Source organism: Prosopis cineraria, unplaced genomic scaffold (assembly GCF_029017545.1).
Source record: "Prosopis cineraria cultivar Desert tree isolate PC_DT_omini unplaced genomic scaffold, ASM2901754v1 PC8, whole genome shotgun sequence".
In the NCBI taxonomy this organism is placed as follows: Eukaryota; Viridiplantae; Streptophyta; class Magnoliopsida; order Fabales; family Fabaceae; genus Prosopis; species Prosopis cineraria.
Window position 1 is genome coordinate 2284879 of NW_026555339.1, and position 20390 is coordinate 2305268.

Sequence of the window (20390 nt, forward strand, 5' to 3'; positions counted from 1 at the left end):
TATTAAATACATAGAATTAATACAAAAATTCTGGCAAAAAAATGCAAACAAATTTAAACTTGTGATGTCCGAGAAGCTAAATGAGAAATAATTTTGGGAAGAAGCAAATTTAAAAGGAAAAAAATTGTGATTTGATTATTTATAGTCAGCATGGGCCACAGGCCCACAGCGGAGTGCGGACAACGCTTCTGGGCGCGAGAAGGCCGGGGGGACGAAGGAAAGGACGAGAAAATTAAAAGAGGGATGGAGAGCTGATTAAAATTGTTCTTATTTTATTATTTTAAAAATTAATATTTTATAAAATATATTTTAAAATAAAAAATATTAAAAATATGTATTTTTTATTTTTTAAAATAATAATCACAAATCACTTAAAAGTTATTTTTATTTTTTATTTTTTATAATAATATTTTATTTTTTTATTCTTCAAAACACTTTTTAAAAACATCTTATTAAATATTTTTTTTATTTTAAAAAAATAAAAATTATTTTTAAAATAGGTTTTTAAACAGGTCTTTTATTTTTTTTTTTTTTTTTGGAGCAAAGAAGGGATGGAAAATTGGGAAATGACAATATTGAAATTGGCTTCTCTCCATTTCCTCCCCTCTTCATTTTCTTTTTACTTTCATCTCAATTATTGAATTTATTTTTGAATGATTGAGATTTGATATTTTATAAAATTATTATTATATTTATTTTTTATAAAATTTTATATTTGAATAATAATTTTATAAAATATTAAATTTGAATCATTAAAAAATGAATTTAATAATTGAGATAAAAAGTGAAAAAAAAAATAGAAGAAAAAAAATGGAGAGAAGTTGGTCCGGCAACGTTGCATTAGCCGAGTCACCGCAGAAACGAAACAAAGCTCACTCGTTCTACTTTACTCTCGTATCACCACGTGGCAAGATATTCACCTCTCCAGTCACCAGCGGGGCCTCAACATCCAAATAAAGAACGGGGTAGTACGAGGCCGAAAGTAAAAACCACCTGTGGCCCGGGGCATTAATTCATGGATTATTGGTTATTGAGTTCCAATCCCAGACAGGAATAATCCTGGCCATCTAACCAAAGCAGGATTCGAAACGCTGGTGCTGGTCCGGATCCTTCCATTGCCACCTCTCCCTTCCAGAATCTTTCGCGCTCGCCGAACCGATTATACTTGTAATGCCGCTTTTTTTAATGCTTGCAGTTACAAGATGAGAATCTCTGTTTCTCTTTTTCCCTCGACTTTCTTCTCTCAACCTGGACCGCTTTTTCCTTCCCGCCTTCGTCTCGCTTTTCGATTCTACTCCCATCGCCTTTTCGATTCTACGCCGTTTGCCTTTCCAGGTTCGTTTTCATTTCCTCTGTCCTTCGCTTGCTTTCTTCATGCTTCTCGCATTATGCTCGCTCCAACTTCTTCTCTGAGGCTTTGAAGTTTTCATGTGTTGTCTCGTTGTTTATTCTCGTTCTTTAGATCCTTACGCTAGTGATTTTAAAGTAGGGCTGCAGAGACCGATATGGTGGGAATTTTAGTTACTAGGAAGATAGAGAAGTTCTGTTCTTGATCCATAAGTTGAATTTTTAGGTATTTGTTGGAGCATAGCTTGGGGGATCCTTAGAGTCGGAACATAGCTTGGTGCATTCTGCTCTGTAATTGTTTCGCCCCGAAGGTAAGATGTCCCGAGTTTTTCTTGCGAGGATGGGGTTAGTGTTACTTTCGTTTTTTTTTTTTTTTGGTGTAATTAGTGTTAGTGTTTATTTCTTTTGAGGTTCATTTCAATTCGTCGTTTCTTCTGGTATTTATTCACTATGCACTGAATGGCGAGAGAATATAAGGCTTCAGGGCTGATTAATTGGCCAAATCTGTATTAAATATGAAATATCTGTTCACTTCATCGATGAGCTAGACTGAACTATTGCAACTAACATGGCGCAGTGGTTCCATGTTGAAGAAAGTGAAGTCGCATGCTATGTTTATGTGACCTTTCTATATTGGTGGAAAACATGTACCATAGTTATTCTTTACATATGATTTATATGTAATGGTTTGGCCACAAAACCTCTAATCGTTGCCATTTGTTGTCGCCTTGATTGAATGCTTATTGTAGAGTGTAGCTAAGCCTGTTTCATGTTCAGAAAACCAGAGGCAGACGCAAGAACAAATGTCCTATTTGATCTTGCCTTTTATGGGAAGTATTTGGCAAGACTTGACAAACTCAATTGTATTTAGATTTGCTGAATCTAGGAAATGTGATATATTTACTAATATATTAGGTTGACATTTCATTTGTTCCAAAGTCATTTCCAATTATTACTGGAATATACATATCTTTTTGTTGATCATATTTTCAGGTGCTAATCAGTTGCATGCTCAATATTCAATGAACACAAACCCCAAAAATAAAGCACATTTGCCTGACAGTTGTCATGGGAATAATTCACGGACATGGTCATCAATTTCTAGACGTGGGTTTAAACCTGATATAGCCAAGCAGATTTTTTGTAATCGGTCATTGAATATGAAGAACATTGTTGCTGTGGGATTTGACATGGATTATACTCTGGCACAGTACAAGCCTGAAACTTTTGAATCTCTCGCTTATCAAGGCACAATTAAAAAGCTGGTTTCTGATTTGGGATACCCTCAAGAGGTCTGTCAATTTTGTCTTGTAATATTTAATATGGTTGACTATTTTTCTTTCTTTTCTTCGCTGCCCAATGATAGAATCAGTGTCAATGTCATGATTTGTGTTATTTTAAAGATCCAGCCAATTCCTTTTGGTTTGCCTGGAATTCACTTGTCGCTTCTTTAATCTGACGTACTGAAATATAATAATAAGAGGATTTGTACTTACCAGTTTCTCTGTAGATACAGACAATCTGTATTGGGCAGCATCCTTGCTAAAATATCTCAATCTGCTGCAGTTACTAAATTGGTCATTTGACTGGAAGTATATGGTTAGAGGCTTGGTTCTTGACAAGAAAAGAGGCAACATCTTAAAGGTTTAGCTTGGATAGATTTCTTCCTCCTGCCTTGTAAAACACTTACCCCAAAAAGCAAGGCTGCAAACCTCTGTTTTTTTTTAAATCTCTTTTTGATTGTTAAATTTCTGGCTGTGTATTTAGATGGATCGCCACAAATATGTGAAAGTAGCCTATCATGGATTTAAAGAATTGTCAAAAGAAGACAAAGTTGCGATTTATGGAAATACTTTAGTCCGTGATTCTTTTGATGAGCCTGACTATGCTCTAATTGATACGCTATTTTCACTTGCTGAAGCCTACTTGTTTGCCCAACTGGTTGATTTTAAGGATGAGCATCCTGGAAAGATTCCAGAGGGTGTTGAGTAAGTCTTCCTCTTCTTTGCGTGACTGTCCTTTTGACAAGTTCGTGCTCTCCAGCTCTCTAATTTTTCCTGTTGGATTTTTCTAAACAACTTCACATGCTTTCAATCCGATTTTTAAAATTAGTCGTCAGAACATAATCATTATCCATGGAATGGTCATTTGAACAATTTCCTTGGGCACTAAGCCTGCTCCTACTTAGTACAAAATACTAGTAAGATTAAATAGCTACTGCCTTTTTCTTTGTGGACAGTGGACATTTGAAAATAAAACCCCACTAAGAATGGCTATGAGATGTCTTAGTTGTTTGTCTTCCTTTTTATCAAAAGAAAGAAAGAAAGAAAGAAAGGAATGGCTGCGGAGATTAGTATTATCACACTGGTAGATTTTGCTAGTACCATTGCAATTTATGCCTTGTACCTGCAATTGAACGAGCAATCTGTATATTTTATTTGCAATTATTTTTCCAGTTATGCTTGTATGTACAAAGATGTTCGAGCTGCAGTTGATTTGTGCCACCGAGATGGAACATTGAAGCAAATGGTTGCCGAAGATCCCAAAAGGTAAGAATATAAAGTGAGAAGCATATTGAAGTAAATGAGGGGCTTATACAAAGGAAAGGAAAGGAAAGGGACAAATTATTTCTGACTTGAAAGAGCTGGAGTTAATTAAAAGTTGTTTCTCCCTGAAAAATGTATTCTCAATGCATGCCTGTTGAAACTATTCTAACTTGGAAATTTCATTTTTGTCTAAACTCACTATGTTAGATATATAAATGGAGACATTGGCATTGTGCCGATGCTTCAATTGCTCAGAGATTCTGGACGTGCTACATTTTTGGTGACAAATAGGTAGTTATGATTCTGGATCTGCTGCATTCTTTTTGACAAACAGTAGAGTGTGTTGTCATATTTATTATAAAATGAGGATGGAGGTTTGAGATGATGTTGAAGAAACTATTATTAATTGATGTCTGACAACATACTCATACGATATTTTTTCTCTGCACAAATATTTAACTAATATTTCACACGCTTACTTTTATATCTGCAGTTTATGGGACTATACAAACATTGTCATGAATTTCCTTTGTGGATCTAGTGAAGGAGAGGGCAGTACCAATTTTGGCTGGCTTCAATACTTTGATGTTGTCATCACTGGCAGGTCATGCTTCTTTTCACACCTGGAACTCTACCTTGTAATTTGCTATATTTGTCTAGTCCAATCACTCTGCCTCAGTTGACTTTCTTTCACGTGGTCATATCATGGCATTTGGATTTTAATAATGCTAACTCTCGAGGGGCTTTGTTATCATTCTGACAAGTGAATTCCTTTTGCTTAGCCTGACAGTACAACATTCCTTCCTTTAATGACTCTTCCTATGATATATATATATTTTTTTAGAGTAGTTCCTGACTTACTGGAAAATCCAAACATCTTCTGTGTTGCAAATTTGAAGTCCATTTCTAAGCTAGGAAATTGTGATTATGTTTCTTACAGCTTGCAAATTACGTAAGTAGTGTATCCATACTAACCTGATCAAGCCCTGCTTCCAAACAGTGCAAAGCCAAGCTTTTTTCATGAGGAGAATCGAGCTAACCTATTTGAGGTTGAGCCTGGGAGTGGAATGCTAATTAATACAGATAATGGCTCTCCCATGCCTCAGGTTAGGACAATGGCACATCAAGTCATTGTATAATTTTTACTCATGTCTTTATTAATCACATTTTAATCGAGTCATCCTCCTTTCTTTTTTTCTTGGTAAAAGGTGGGTAACATCTCTGCGAGGTTATACCCAAAAGACAATGCCCATGCTCCTAAAGTTTTCCAGGTACATTAATCAGCACCTTCTGCTTTATATTCCTTTTGGTTTATGACCTAAGGAATTCAGTTGTTATTTGGATACTGAGCCTGTAATATACAAATGTATATCATTTCAGTAGATACATAGTGATTATGAACTTACATTTTAGGGAGGCAGCGTGGGCCACCTCCATAAACTACTTTCGATTGAATCAAGTTCACAGGTAAAGTTTTCCTTCTATGACAAAGTTGATCGCATAATTGAATGATATTAACTTACATCATGAATTCTGTTTCTTGTTTGAAATTCTGATTATTTTCATCTGAGATGACAATTGTGGATTGTGCAATGCCTGTTCAAGGGATTGGTGGCTGTATTAATGTTTCCTGAAATATCTTTATACTTTATTTATGCAGGTTCTGTATGTTGGGGATCACATTTATGGAGATATATTACGTAGCAAAAAGGTTCTTGGTATACTATATTTATCCTTCTCGCTTTCTTCTAACAAATAGATTTCTGCATTTTAATTCTATATGGCAGTAGACTTTGGTGTTTCTTTTGATTATCATCTTTACGAGAATCAACATCACTGGAAAGTTAAAGAAATGGCACGTATGGAAGCTTTAATGAACAAGTCCTATTAATATCATTGCTTTCTTTATATGTGTTGCGAAACAGTAAAGTACATGGACAGAAAACCCCACCTTCTCCGCAGAGGTTCTTGTGCATGTGTGTGATTTAGTGAATTTTGATTTAGTTTTGATGTTCACTATGAGCAGGATGGAGAACAATGCTAGTAGTCCCAGAGCTTGAGAAGGAGGTTGAACTCCTCTGGGAATTGAGAAAAACCCGCAAGGTGCTTATTATCTCCATCACTTTTGACAATGTTATTTATTGTATCCGTGATGTGCAGATTTTGTCGAGTCTTAATAACAAAACTTGGAAGTTAATCTTTATCTAAATCTGGACAAGGATTTCGTTCAAATTAGATAAAGCCAAGAAGGAGAATCTCCAAATAAAGAGTCAGGAATCATTCCTATCCATTCCTCAATTAACTTACAATTAAATAACACCATGAAGTAGCAGTTACAACTGTAACTTGACAGCACACACAAACTGACATCTTAAAACTTGACAACTCAACATTCTTAAGATAAGAAACATAAACTGCAATATTAAAATACCAACAGCAATAAGAAGTAGTTACTCAGCATGAATAACTCCCGTATCAACTAACTTCATTGCTGTATTTTGACTTAAATCCTTCTTCCATCTTTTATATACCAATAATGGACTTCTATCAGTATCCCCCCTTTAAAAACGGCCTTGTCCTCAAGGCTGAAATCGGGAAATTGGTCCCGAATCAGGTCATATTCCTCCCAAGTTGATTCATCTTGAGGATGGTCAAGCTAAGGAACAAGTATTTCAAGGATGTTGGAGCTGCCTGATGAAATCCAGCGATTAGAAAGGACACTATGAGGTTGTAACTTAAGCTCTCAAGTGTCTGAAAGTGGTAGAAGAGGTGGTGTGGAGGGAGAAGGAGTGCCATGAGCAGGGCACAGCATTGAGACATGAAAAATTTGATGAATTTTGGCATCAGGAGGTAGGAGCAACTCATAAGCAATAGGTCCCACCTTACAAACAATCTGGTATGGGCTAAAGAAGCGAGGAGATAGCTTCTCATACTTTTGCTTTGCTAAATTGAATTGGCGATAAGGCCGGATTCTTAGATAAACCCCGTCCCCTTCCTTGAAGCAAATATCATGTCTGTGAGCATTAGCTTGAGCTTTCATTCTGGATGGAGCTTTGAGGAGGTTATCCCAAATAATTTGCAACATGGCGTCTTGTTCTGAAGTTGAGTTTCTAAATCAACGACTTCGGTTTTACCAGACGCATAAGGGAGAACAGGTGGAGGGGAACAACCATAGACAATCTCAAATGGAGTGAAGCCTATAGCAGTATGAAAGCTGGTATTGAAAGAGTACTCAGGCCAAGGAAGATACTTACTCCATAATTTCCGTTGTTCATGTGCAACACAACATAAATAGGTTTCGACACAACGATTGACCACCTTTGTTTGTCCATCACTTTGTGGGTGATAAGCTCTACTCATTCGGAGTTGAGTGTGACTAAGACGGAAGAGTTCTTGCTAAAAAGTACTTAGGAAGACTGGATCTCGATCTGAAATGATGGAAGTGGGAACACCATGAAGTCGGACTACTTCATGACTAAAAATGGCAGCGATGGACTTGGCAGTAAAAGGATGAGAGAGGCCAATACGATGAATTTATTTGCTAAAACGGTCAACTATAACAGATATGGTATCTATTCCACATGACTTAGGTAATTTGGCAAAAAGTCCATGGAAATATCTTCCCAAATATGATGTTGAGGAGGAATAGGCTGAAGTAATCATGCTGGAGACAAAGTCTGACATTTTGAAATTTGGCACTCATGGCAATCTTAAACATGCAACTTGACATCTCGCTTCATATGAGGCCAAAAGAAATGAGTTTGTAATCGTTTGAGAGTACGAAGGTATCCTCTGTGCCCTCTTATAAGAGATGAATGAGGATCTGCCATCAACTTGGATTTAAGAGTAGGATGATCAAGAATGACTAAACGCCCATCATAAAACAACTTCCCATTGACCAAAGCATAATGTTGAACAGTAGTAGGATCTTGAAGAATGGAATTCTTAATGTGTTGAGTGGAAGGATCTTGATCAATCCATGCTTTATGTCATCAAAATCTGTACTATATGGAATAGCAAGAGCCATGAAATCAGCATGTTGAGGTTGGTGTGAAAGAGCATCAGCACCACTATTATTACAGCCACTCTTATGTTTGATGGTAAAATCAAAGGGTAACAACTTCATTATAAGCTGTTACTGATCCGGAGTTGAAAGTTGTTGATCCATTAGATATTGAAGACTATAATGGTTAGTATAGATGTCAAAATGGCAACCAAGGAGATAATGATGCCACTTTTGCAAAGCTAACACTAGAGCTAATAATCCTGTGTCATAAGTAGATTTGACACAATTAGAAAATGTAAACCCTTTGCTGAAGTAGGCAATGAGATGAGTATCTTGGATAGGAATGGTACTAATGCCTAAAGTTGAAGCATCACATTCTACGATGAAGGTCTTGTTGAAGTCTAGTAAATGGAGAACAGGGGCATCAATTAATGCATGTTTGAGTTTTTAAAAAGATTGCTTTGCCAAAGAAGACCAATGAAAAACACCCTGTTTGGTGAGGTCATGTAACGGAGGAGCAAGTTGGCTATAATGATGCACAAATCTTCTATAATAACCAGTAAGACCAAGAAATCCCCTCAATTCAGTAACATTAGTTGGATTAGGCCATTCCAACATAGCTTGTATCTTAGACGATCTATAGCAACCTCTCCAGATGAGATGACATGCCCTAAAAAATCTATCTGAGGTAGACCAAAAGAGCATTTCTTCCCATGAGCAAAATAAGCATCTTCTTGTAGTCTTGAGAGGACTAAACAAAGGTGTACCAGATGGTCAACCATTGTAGGATTATAGACTAGCATATCATTGAAGAAGACAAGAATAAAATGCCGTAGATATGATCGAAAAAGGTCATTCATAGTAGATTGAAAGGTAGCCAGAGCATTAGTGAGACTGAAAGGCATGACTGTAAATTCATAATGTCTCGAATGAGTCTGGAAAGCGGTTTTGTGAATGTCTTTAGTTTTAACTCTAATTTGATGATATCAAGAACGCAAATCAATCTTTGAGAAGACAGTAGCCCCATGTAACTCATCAATGAGTTCATCAATATTGGGAATGGGGTATTTGTTAGGAATAGTTAGCTTATTTAAGTCTCGGTGGTCAATGCAGAATCTTCAAGAATCATCTTTCTTCTTGACCAATAATACAGGGCTCGCAAACGGGCTTTCACTAGGTTGTATGAAACCTTTGGCTAGCCACCTGGCGTTCAATTTCATCCTTTTGGTAATGTGGGCATCTATATGGATGAATATTTGGCGGTGTAGCCTGAGGTTGCAAATTAATAGAATGGAACTTGTGCCGAAGAGGAGGAAGAGCCGAAGGAGTATCAAAAATAGAAACATACTCATCAAGAAGGTTTTGTAACGACTGTTGGAAGGCGTTTGGGTCTATAATAGGTTGTTGCGACATCGAACACAAACTTGCTTTTGCTTGGTTGCTAGTGGGACTCCTTGGAGCTTGTACCTTTTGCCATTGACTCAGAAAACCATGAACATCCGTTTCCAAGTTGCTTGAACTATATTCAAAGAAGGTAACCACTTGATTCCCAATACTAGATCAACACCACCTAAAGAGAAGGGAAAAAATTCCTCAATAATTTCCAATGATTGAACTCGTAAGGTGAATGTTAGGCTCTAACGGGACAGCAAGAGTATAAAGTTGGAGTAGCAGAGATGAGAATGTTACGATGGATGTGCGGACATACATGTAAAGATAAAATTCGAAATGAGCACGTACGTGAAAAAGTGAGGGTGGCATTTATTGAAGAAAAAATGGTAGAAAATTGGTTAAGATGGTTTGGGCATGTACAAAGAAGACCAAGGGAGGCACCAGTGAGAAGAGTGGAACATATAACTTTGAGTCCGATTAAGAGAGGTAGAGGAAGGCCTAAGAGAACACTCTTGGAAGTTGTTGAACGCGATTTCTTAATTAATAATATTCCTAAAAGCTTGATAAACGATAGAGCACAATGGCGTCTTGCAATCCATATAGCCAACCCCACCTAGTGGGATAAAGGCTTGTTGTTGTTGTTGTTGTTGTTGTTGAACTCGTAAGGTGACTTGAAGACATATTATTATTATGATAAATTATATGCCCATTGCCAATTTGAACTCCAAAAGAAGGAACCGTTTAGTAGAAATCTGCAAATTTTGCACCAATGTAAAGAGATGAAGTTGTAGGTGGAACCACTATCAATCAAAATAAGTACTTTATGATGATTTAGGATGCCTTCCATCTTCATGGTAGTACTCGCAGGGTGTCCTAAAATAGCATGAAGCAATATCTCTATATGTACTTCTTGTTCGCCTTCTAAGTTCAGTTCTTCAGACCTCTCTGCTTCTACATGGGTTCTTCAGTGATCTCCATAAGAGTCAAATTAGCATTTTTGTAGCAATGGCCTGGAATAAATTTATCACCACAATGGAAACAGAGTCCCTTATCTCGTTTAACTGTTTTTCTGCATCCTAGTTTGTGTTTGCGCGCTGTGAAAAAGTGGAGGAATTGGCTGAAGATTGCGCGGCTGCTGTACCTGTCGTGCGAGTGTCTTTTGAAGGCCACGTGGTTGTTGCGTGCATGCGACTGCCCTAGGAAGTTCCATAAGTCTTGGGAATTTTTGCATATTGTTATTTGGACTCATATTCTAAGGCTAATCTCAAGGCCTTGTAAACAGATCTGGGATTTTGAATTCTGACATCAGCTGGTAATTCTTGTTTAAGCCCATTAAGAAAAACCCCCAACGAACAATGTTCTGGCCAATTTTTTACTGTAGGAGATCTCTTTGCAAATTCCAACTGATACTCTTGTACTATTCTAGATTGCTTAATTCCACACAAGAATTCATCAGGTTCTGAAATTTTGTAGGACTGAAATTCTCTTGAAGAGTGCACATGAGATCTTCCCAATAAATTATTGAGCGTTCAGAAGTTGCCCTTGTGAAAAGATCTAATGCGTCGCCTTCTAAGCACATGACCGCAATATCAACCTTCACATCCTCGGGAGTTTGGTAGTATCTGAAATACTTTTCTGCTTTAAGTATCCAGCCTTTAGGGTCGCCTCCATCAAACTTTGGAAAATCAACTTTGGTATGTGGTCTCCTTGTGGGGTTTCAAAGCCACCAAGGTGTGTTTGTCTCATCTTCATCTACTGCAGAGTATGAGTTCTCGGGTTGTTTGCTTTGTTTTGAGAAGATTGCCCAGCATCATCTAAGATATGTTGCTGCTGTAATTTTACTGCTGCTATTTCTGTAGAAATCTCATCCACCACATTCAAACGAGAAGAAGTTGATTTAGTTGCTGGACTATAGATTCTAATAAATTAGAGGTTGTTGGAGGGACAGTGGGATCGATAGAACTGTTTCTAGTACTCACCATCTTTGGGGAAAATCAGGCTCGGATACCAAAATGTTAAGTCTTAATAACAAAACAGGGAAGTTAATCTTTATCTAAATCTGGACAAGGATCTCGTTCAAATTAGATAAAGCCAAGAAGGAGAATCTCCAAATAAAGAGTCAGAAATCATTCCTATCCATTCCTCAATTAACTTACAATTAAATAACACCATGAATTGGCAGTTACAACCGTAACTTGACAGCACAGACAAACTAATATCCTAAAACTTGACAACTTAGCATTCTTAAGATAAGAAACATAAACTGCGGTATTAAAATACTGACAGCACATAAGAAGTAGTTATTCATGCTGAATAACTTCCTTATCAACTAACTTCATTACTGTATTTTGACTTAAATCCGTCTTCTGTCTTTTATATACCAATAATAGACTTCTATCACATTTGGTGTAAGATTTTTGCATGAATATTTTTGTGTAGGAGCTTCAATCCCTGAGGAGCGTGCGTGATCGGATTGAGGATAAAATACATCGTCTAAAGTGGTCTCTCAAGTTAGTACAGCTATGGACCCATTATGACATGTTTATTATCTGTCTGCTAAGAGGGTAGGGTTTCATTTTCCAGATTCGAGAATCTTAATTCTGATGCTGAGCAGCAGTTGTCTTCAGAACTTTCTAGATTGGAGGTTAGGCCTTCAGATCAATTCTCCTTTCAATAATCGTGGAAGTTGAATAACAGATTGGATTCTAAGTGGCTTCTGTTAACAGCTTGAAAGAGAGAAAGCTCGATTAAGTCATCAAGAGGCTCAGCGAAATTTTCACCTCAAGGTAGCTCGTTGATATCTTCCTTATTCCATTATCTTTTACTTCTTGGACCTGTCTGGTACAAGTTTTCAATCAACTTGGAACTGGAGAGGCTTACTTTCTATAATAATCTTAAATCATTGCAGTTCCATGTGCCATGGGGCCAACTAATGAAGACCGGTTATCTGAGCTCTCGCTTTGCTCATCAGGTAAAACCTTACCTGACTTTTTTGTGTAGGCCGCCTTGGGACTTGTGAAAATCTATTCATCCTAAATTTAATCTAATTTGTAATGCCTTAAAACTAGCTTTCTCCATGTGATCTGCTTAATGTAGGTTGAAAGATTTGCGTGCCTCTATACTAGCCAAGTATCCAACTTGGGCTTGTACTCTCCAGACAAATACTACAGGACCAGTGAAGATTTTATCGAGCATGATTTTGGAATTTTTGTTTTTGAGCCTCGGTGAATGGAAGATTAGAAAATCGTGCGCTGCATTGCTTCTGTGGAAAGCTGCAATCTGTTCGGCTGCCATGTTATACTACCCTCTTGGAGTAGCTCGTTTCAGTCGTATTTTTTTTTTTTTTCTTTTGGACGAGTTTTAGTCGTATTCACACCAAGTGTGGGATGACGGCATCATTAAACCGGAGATTCAGGCATTCCAAATCAAGCTTTTTAGCAGATTAGGGTATGCACATAAATGTTCTTCCCCTTTCTTTTATCACCGCATTATATCACATCAACAAAAAGAAAAAAACAGAATAAAAAAACTCTGGAAACCCTTTATGACTTGCATTTTACTCTTTTAATTGGTGGTATACGCGTGCATCATCCTTTTGGTCTAAATGTAGCGGCAGTAGCTTGCTTTGGAAACCAAAAAATAGTGTACTAGATAAAATCTTAAAAGCCATGTAGAGCCATCTCATGTTGAAATGGTGGGGAAAGGTGTGAGTAATACTAGTCGTGAATTCAAACAGTCTCCCAATAGGAAAAAATTATGAAGACTTTTAGTTTATGTACGTGCAACTTATACACTGAGAGTCTAATGATTCATTTTACTTTGTATCATAACCTTTCTATTCAAATTCCACTTCTGTTTGAAATGTAGACGTAATTTTCTTGAAACAAATTATTTCACATTTCAATTATTTTATTTTTTATCAGAATATTTTTAAAAAATACTAATTCAAATAGATTAATGAGTATTTTTGTCACGCAAACATAAAATAAGATTGACGTGTAGGCTGACTTATTTTTTAAAAAGATACGTATATTCGGGAAGTTTAAAATTTTAAATAAAATTTAAAATATTACTATAATTTATTTAATTATTTTTCACCATTAAAGGGATAAGGGTTTCTTTTATTTATTTTGTTTTTGGTTTTGGTCGACAAGATTGGTGCTTCGTACTGTGTAAGTCTATGAGCGGGCCCATTAAAAATGCTAAATCCATAGCAAGAAAGAGCTATATGTTGGCAAAACCAAAAGGATCATTTAAAAAAATGTACATATACACAGGGAGAGTCAGCTATGAACTTTCGGAAAATAAATAAATGTACCCGTATTGGACATGTTGTGATATGTGCGTATCGTAGTCCGTTGGTGTGAGTACACATTCGTCCATGCTATGTTGTTCCCGTCTGTATCGCTTTAATTTTGACAAAAAGGTAGTATCGTTCTTGGTTTTTAAGGGCCAACAGGGAAAGAGTCTCATTGTATTTGTAATCTAATAATACAATACTTTTAACATTTTTTTGCTCAATGGTGATTCTGTATGCAATTACTTCTTTAATCACGCCTCTAGACAATTATTTAACTGTATATGTCTCCATATTTATATCCTTTTTTTAAAAAAAAAATCATATTCTATATATTGCTCCCTTAGTTCCTAGTTTCCTATACATAAAGATCTACCATTAATTATCTCATGTATCCTTACTTTTAACTACCTCACTGAAATAAGGAAAGAAGTTGCCCCGTTAAAAGGTCTTACAATTGAAATTTCTATATTTATTTTTAATTAGCACCATGCATTTAAAAAGACATACATAAAGGGAAAATCTTATAGATTCGCACGGGCATTTTTGGGGGAAAAACATTGTATATTTCTAAAACTTAAACAAAATAACTTATATTTAGGATAACAGGATTATCAAAACAAATTAGTTATTAAAACGAAAAAGGCCTTATAAAAAGGATCAGGAGTGTATTATATAAGTGCATCATCGCCCTTATCGGTAATAATGAAACATGGAAACATTGCTATTGCCTCTTGTTCTTCTGGGTTTCAACTCCAGAATGAACAAAAGAAGCATCGCGTTTCATGCCACGTCTTGCACTGTTGACTTGCCAGTTCACACACTACGACTGTCACTAGGACAGAACAGATGCGAGAATCCCATAAAGTATCTTTACGTGCGAGAATCTACCTATCTCATCATGTATCGTGAACAAGGTTGCGATTGGACATGTTATCTACGAATACAACGTATCATATCGTCACTGGACTACAAGATTCTACTATACTATAAGCCAGATTTTCTCCCAAACATGTATCTGATATAGCTGTCCTGGGATGTAACTGCTGAGAGGTGAAGATTTCCAAAAGCTTCTCTGATTGCCTCAAGATACTCACGCAAACATATTTCTGCTCAGTTTTCATGGAAGGTGTCACCGGCCAAAAAAAAAAAAAAACTTGATCTATCTTGACGGAATTATTGAGTCGACATCAGAATTTTATCTTTAGGGGCTAATGACTTTCTCCTTTTTTATCTTATATTCCCCCAGCATCATCGCGATTTGAGATGGCCTTGTTGGAGGCCAACCAGTTGATTGAAACTTGACTGGAGCAGGGAAGAGGGCATAATATGAGTGTTTTAGACCCAGAATAAACGCTTTCAACTTGTATATGCAAGGGACCGCACTCAAAGAAAAAGCCATCCTTTAGATTTTGGACGATGTTGGCAAAGAACAAACGAGCCCCTGGTGATTGGTCCATAGATATCGAGATATAGTGAGAAAGAAACTTGCATGACACGGATTTCTACTCTCTCACGCACACGCATGACGCATATATATTCGTAAATCATTTGTTGCTGCTGCAAATCTATAGAGGACATGATATATAACAACATCGATCATCATTTATGCCTTGCCTCTGAGATCGCAGAGAATCAACTCATCATGAACCGGTCCTTGAGTTTGATATTGGATTGACCACTCATTTTGTGTATATGCCTATTAGGGTCAATTGCACCAGTGGTAGTGTGGTGTTAGCAGGGGCGGACCCAGCTTTGGATTACCGGGGGGGGGGGTGGAAGTTAGAGTTGCTAACCATATATATCACCTAAATCCCAAAATGAACAAGTAGGAAATTATGCAAATTCTTCTCCTGTTTATTTTGTTTTGGAGCATATCTGGATTGGTAAAAAAAAATTATACAAGTGTGGGAATATGTGATGCATATCTAACTAATATGGGGAGCTCTACTCATTTGAAGCATAAGTGCAACATTGAACGAATGTAAGGAATGAAAGTATCAGTAATGAACAAACATATATTCATCAAATTTACACAAATAAAGGATCATGGGTAAGTGTTGGAACTTGGAATTAAAAAAGAAGAATCTATTGTCAGAGAGAGGCATGAGAGAAGTAGTGTGAGATTGTTGGAGGAGAGGAGTAGGGTGAGGAAGATGTTGACGTTATTTTGATTCACTCTTTTGCTTGCCCAATCAGCTATCTCATTATCAGCCCATTCGGTCAAGTTTATGCAGCTCCATGTCCTATTGCATTGGAGGAAAAAAACAGTTGGGGGGGGGGGGGGCCAAGGCCCCCACCATGCACAACGTGGGTCCGTCCCTGGGTGTTGGTGAAAGATACAAGCTACTGATTCGTTTTGACTAGTTGTATCAGAGCATCAAGAATTTGGAATCCGAGCGTGGAAGTATCTCCAAAACATCTGGTTACTAATGAGTGCAGGGGCCCTATAATTGCAACTTGTATAGGCAGTGGAAGGGGAATTATCATAAATCTTGTGAAACTGAAATGGAAGCTATTCACACATAATTTTGGCTCCCCGGATATGCGTGGATGATAAGGATTCTGTGTTATCAGCATCGCTGCCTTACATTCCATATATTTTATCCTTGGACCATCCAAGAAATACAGATAAGTTTCTCCCCCAGTTACTTGAAACCCATTTCTTAACAGCTTCAATCAGAAAGACGCCATTAAGTTACCAGTATATCGTCGTGTTATAAGCTTTGTTACATTATAACCTCGTCAAACGAGATAAAAGTGACTCCAAGGTTTACATATATTGCTGGCCACATAATATTTTTTTATGGTCGCTTTCACTCTCAATGGGAAAGAGATAATACAAGTTTAAACGAGGGTGCTTTCGGTCGCCCACATCGTGAGATAAGAGATCATATAATTATATGCTTTGGTGAAACAGATTGAAAGCCCCACATGCTTAACCTTTGAGGTTCACTTTGGAAGCACATAGCCTTTTAGCCTTAAAGAAACGTACAGCTAGCCATGTCTTGCTCTGGCAAGAAAACAAGCTCTCTGCTGTGTTAGAGTAAGTCTAACAAGAAGCTCTCTTTTTCTTTTGTTCGAGAAACAGTAACCAGAAATAATTTTGATTTATGGGGTATCTATATGTAGGACCAAACGGCACTCTGAAATTTGTTCAGAATTGTACCCTAAATAAAATAATGAGCTGTCCGGATCAACAAAATGTACATGTAGGACTGGGAGTAGGAGGAAGGCAGAGCTCAACATGGTCTTTGGAATATTGCAGAGAAAGATGAGAGTAATAAGGATTGAAGCAGAATACGTCCGGAAGACAAGAAAATGCGCAGCTTTTGGCTTTTAAATCACATCATTTATGTTTGTATTCATAGACTGGCACATTATTATTAGTGTGGTGAAAAATGACTCTTCAAGGAACTTTATCATCTTATATTTACTATTATTATTTGCTTTTCCCTGTCTTTTTCCTTTCTTGTACGAAACTGTACACATTTTCTTTTATAGATATAGAAATCCAAATTGCTGGGCATGTGGATGGTGTGAGAGCTCCCGTTGGCGCTTATGGCGTGATATATTACGGGAAAATTACTGAGAAATCCATATAAGAATTTCAATTACTTTAAAATCTCATAAAATTTATAAATTATTGTCAAATCCAAAATTCTATACAATTACAACTTGACAAAAAAAATAATAATTTAAGTAAAAGATAACAACTTGATATTAAACTTATATTTAAATTATTTTTTTGCTTTGTCAAATTGTAATTGTATAAGATTTGAAATTTAAAAATATTTTATATATTTCATAAGATTTTTTTAGTAATAAAAATCTTTACAAGGGGCCTTGAAGTAATTTGCCCATTTACTATTATAAAGCACACGGCCATGTTGCCTGCCCCCGTGAACGTTTCAGTAGTCTCAGGTGGACCCCACTTGTTGTCACCCTTCCAAAACAGTATCATAGACCACCTTACCTAAGCCTATGCTAATCTTTTCACAATGCATAATTTATCAATAACACAAGCTCATGACTGAAGTCAATATAATAAATAGGACGTCTATATTCTAGTTTGCACGACTTTGGTCGATAATGGGGATCAACGGTCAAAACCCTTTAAACCTCAATCACCAGAGAAAACAACTTATATCATGATGATGAACATGTATCAGTGCCATTTCATGAGAGCGATTGATGGGAAATCTGATTCTTCTGGTATAGTTATCAAAAGCAGAGCAACGCATGCACGTGAGAAGGAATTAGAGGAATGAGGAGTGAACCTAGCGGGAAGCAAATAACGGGGAAATAGGCGTGAATAATTCACAACTGTAACCAGAGCCGGACAAGAAAAAGGCATTAAACTAATAATTATTGAGGAAACTAAAACCACAAAAATAACAGAAGTATCTATGGTTTGCACAAATTGTTCCTCCCACAGTATTTGCCTGGACAGCAACAGCTAGCATGAAAGACAAGTACGCTTTCTCCAACACCCTCCACTTGTATATAAAGGCCACCATGTCACTCTCTCTTTGCTCTGTCACCATTCGCTCTTCTTCTCAGCCTTGCTAGCTAGCTTCGTCATCATCATTGACACCATACTGTGTGTGTGGTAGAATGGCCTCGAGCTCGACTTGGACGGCGAAGCAGAACAAGAGATTTGAGAATGCTCTGGCCTTGTACGACGAGGAGACGCCGGACCGGTGGCAGAAGATGGCGAGAGCTGTGGGAGGGAAGACGGTGGAGGAGGTGAAGAGGCATTATGAGAAGCTTGTTGACGATGTGAAGCTGATCGAGGAAGGCCATGTCCCTTTGCCTAACTACACTACAAGCGCTCAGCCACTACGAGGAGGACCCGCTTCCACCATCAGAACTTACAGTACTTACTTGAATGAACAAGAGCGAAGGTTATTCCTTATTCCTCTGATGTTTCCTTTAACTTTCTCTTCCCTTTGCTTCCTGCTCTTCGCTGTTTTCTCTCTTCTCTGCTTTTAATGGCATAAATAGGATTCTACTTTTGGCTATACCTGTCGTATTCACTTGTGTTTTCTGCTTTGGTTCTCACCCACATGAAAATGAAGCTACTTCTTATTCTTTCATCAGCATCGGCTTATTATTATCATTGGTGTGAAGATTTTTATACTTTAATGCAGGATGAAGAGCCTGAGCCTCCAGTAAAGTGCGTCGGAAGGAGAGCTAGTGGGAAAGGATAATCATGTGCTTGCTTTCTTCGTCCTCCAAAAACTATATTTATATGTAACTTGCTCCGCTTCACCCACCGCCAACTCTTTCTGTCTTTCCCTCCCTCTCTATATGAATATCGAAGTCTTGTAATAATTCCTACAAATGTATAAATTTTTAAGTTCAATGAATGGGGTGTTATTGCGATTGCCTTGGCCATGTGGGTAATAGTGATGTACTTTCCCAACTTGATAATGAAAACCGTTTTAAGAAACCTGAAAGTGAAATTTGAAGGGTTACATACTTCCATACTCCTCTCATCTTATTTATTGAGCAAAAATAGAATATTTATTTTGATTCTATTTATAAAGCATATAAATCATTATTATATTTATTTTTATCATTTTTTCCTATTGAATGTAGAAAAAATTATTAAATGTTAAAGTATTTTATTTTAAAATAGGTATATTTAATAGAGATAGAGTTAAAAAATTATTAAATTTTTAAATAGAATTAATAAGGTTTAAATTTGTTTTTAATTTCAATAAAAATATTAAAAGTAACTTATAAATAAGATTAAGAATAGATGAACAAGAACATAATTCTTTTACGTGTTGGCACATATAATAATGAGAGAATAAAGACATAAGGGGACTGTGGATATGTTTTTTAAGAAAATAGAGTTATTCATTTATATTTAAAGTAAAAGAATTTGAACTTGATTACATATGACAAAATGATTCAAATAATTTAAGCCGTTAAACACGTTTCGAAATTTGTATTTGGAAAGCACAAAGCGCGTAGAGTATAAGTTCATGTACATAAAAAGAGGAGGCACGTGTGAAATCAAAGGCACCGACCCTAACGTATTCATCATTATTGTCTGCGGGATTTGGAACCCAAGAAAGCAAAAGAATCAAGTGCCTAATCTTATACAAAGCTTGTTGGTAAACAAAAATCTCACGCAAAGCTTGAGAGAACATCAGATAAGATTGCTTTCTTATTTTCTTTAATATCAGTGGATGGAGGAATGCGCCTGCACAGTGAGAATGTTATTACCCGATTTTTTTTAATATTAAATCACTCACTGCAAGAAAATTGTATTGTATTTGGACCCATAATTTATTTAACGTACTGTCAGTACTGTAGAACTATATGAAGGTGGCAAACTTCAACGATTTTAACGCGAGATTTTATTATCAGCATAGATAATGAGTCGGTAATTAAGCTTGTGGGGATTTATGATCAACATACGTAATGCTTCTTATACCAGCAAAACTACTTGCGCAGACCTTCAACTTTACCTTCACTTTTTGACTTGTTTTTTAATTTATAAAAGTATGAAATAACCCACAGCCCATTGGCTTATACATGCAAGATAGGGTGATTCTTTTCCTTGCCCAGAAATCAAGATATGCAACATTCCTTTATTTTTTATAATTATTACTTAAAAATATTTTTAATGTTTTTATTTATTTATTTTATTTTAGTCTGCCTCGCTAAAACCAGACTAATATATTGGCAATTCATAGCCGTCAAAGATTATTTCGTTCAGTAGAAAGAAGGCTCTATAAATATCTCAGTAAACTTGCTTTAATTTTGGCACGACCCTATCAAAATG

The 20390-nt window shown here is 36.6% G+C and overlaps 2 protein-coding genes across 5 annotated transcripts; both read left to right on the plus strand.

Annotated features, from left to right (window-relative positions):
* The first annotated feature begins 977 nt into the window (after positions 1–977).
* Positions 978–12845, plus strand: LOC129318114 (uncharacterized). Of its 4 annotated transcripts, none has more exons than XM_054962690.1 (18): positions 978–1100; positions 1196–1335; positions 2341–2639; positions 2914–2991; positions 3115–3335; positions 3804–3896; positions 4101–4184; positions 4387–4497; positions 4894–4999; positions 5102–5164; positions 5307–5360; positions 5554–5611; positions 5920–5996; positions 11731–11801; positions 11875–11935; positions 12018–12077; positions 12200–12262; positions 12388–12845. In XM_054962690.1, exons 2-18 carry the CDS (start codon positions 1203–1205, stop codon positions 12517–12519), a joined length of 1764 nt encoding a protein of 587 aa, XP_054818665.1. In that variant the 5' UTR covers positions 978–1100; positions 1196–1202; the 3' UTR covers positions 12520–12845. The 4 variants fall into 4 exon arrangements, with proteins under 4 accessions (XP_054818665.1, XP_054818664.1, XP_054818666.1 ...); XM_054962692.1 differs by lacking the exon at positions 978–1100 and adding an exon at positions 1574–1658 and having other exon boundaries at positions 1198–1335; XM_054962689.1 differs by having other exon boundaries at positions 985–1335.
* Positions 12846–18114: 5269 nt separating this feature from the next.
* Positions 18115–18976, plus strand: LOC129318982 (protein RADIALIS-like 4). The gene is made up of 2 exons (XM_054964008.1): positions 18115–18495; positions 18742–18976. The coding sequence occupies exons 1-2, from the start codon at positions 18206–18208 to the stop codon at positions 18764–18766; spliced, it is 315 nt and encodes a 104-aa protein (XP_054819983.1). The 5' UTR covers positions 18115–18205; the 3' UTR covers positions 18767–18976.
* Positions 18977–20390: the final 1414 nt, after the last annotated feature.

Excerpts from the sequence above, each read along its gene's own strand:
- LOC129318114 (XM_054962690.1), top strand. The coding sequence starts at position 1,203 with ATGAGAATCTCTGTTTCTCTTTTTCCCTCGACTTTCTTCTCTCAACCT. Across the intron at positions 3,336-3,803 it reads AAGATTCCAGAGGGTGTTGA|TTATGCTTGTATGTACAAAG; the intron begins GTAAGTCTTCCT and ends TTATTTTTCCAG. Across the intron at positions 11,936-12,017 it reads CAGAACTTTCTAGATTGGAG|CTTGAAAGAGAGAAAGCTCG; the intron begins GTTAGGCCTTCA and ends TTCTGTTAACAG.
- LOC129318982 (XM_054964008.1), top strand. The coding sequence starts at position 18,206 with ATGGCCTCGAGCTCGACTTGGACGGCGAAGCAGAACAAGAGATTTGAG. Across the intron at positions 18,496-18,741 it reads TTGAATGAACAAGAGCGAAG|GATGAAGAGCCTGAGCCTCC; the intron begins GTTATTCCTTAT and ends ACTTTAATGCAG.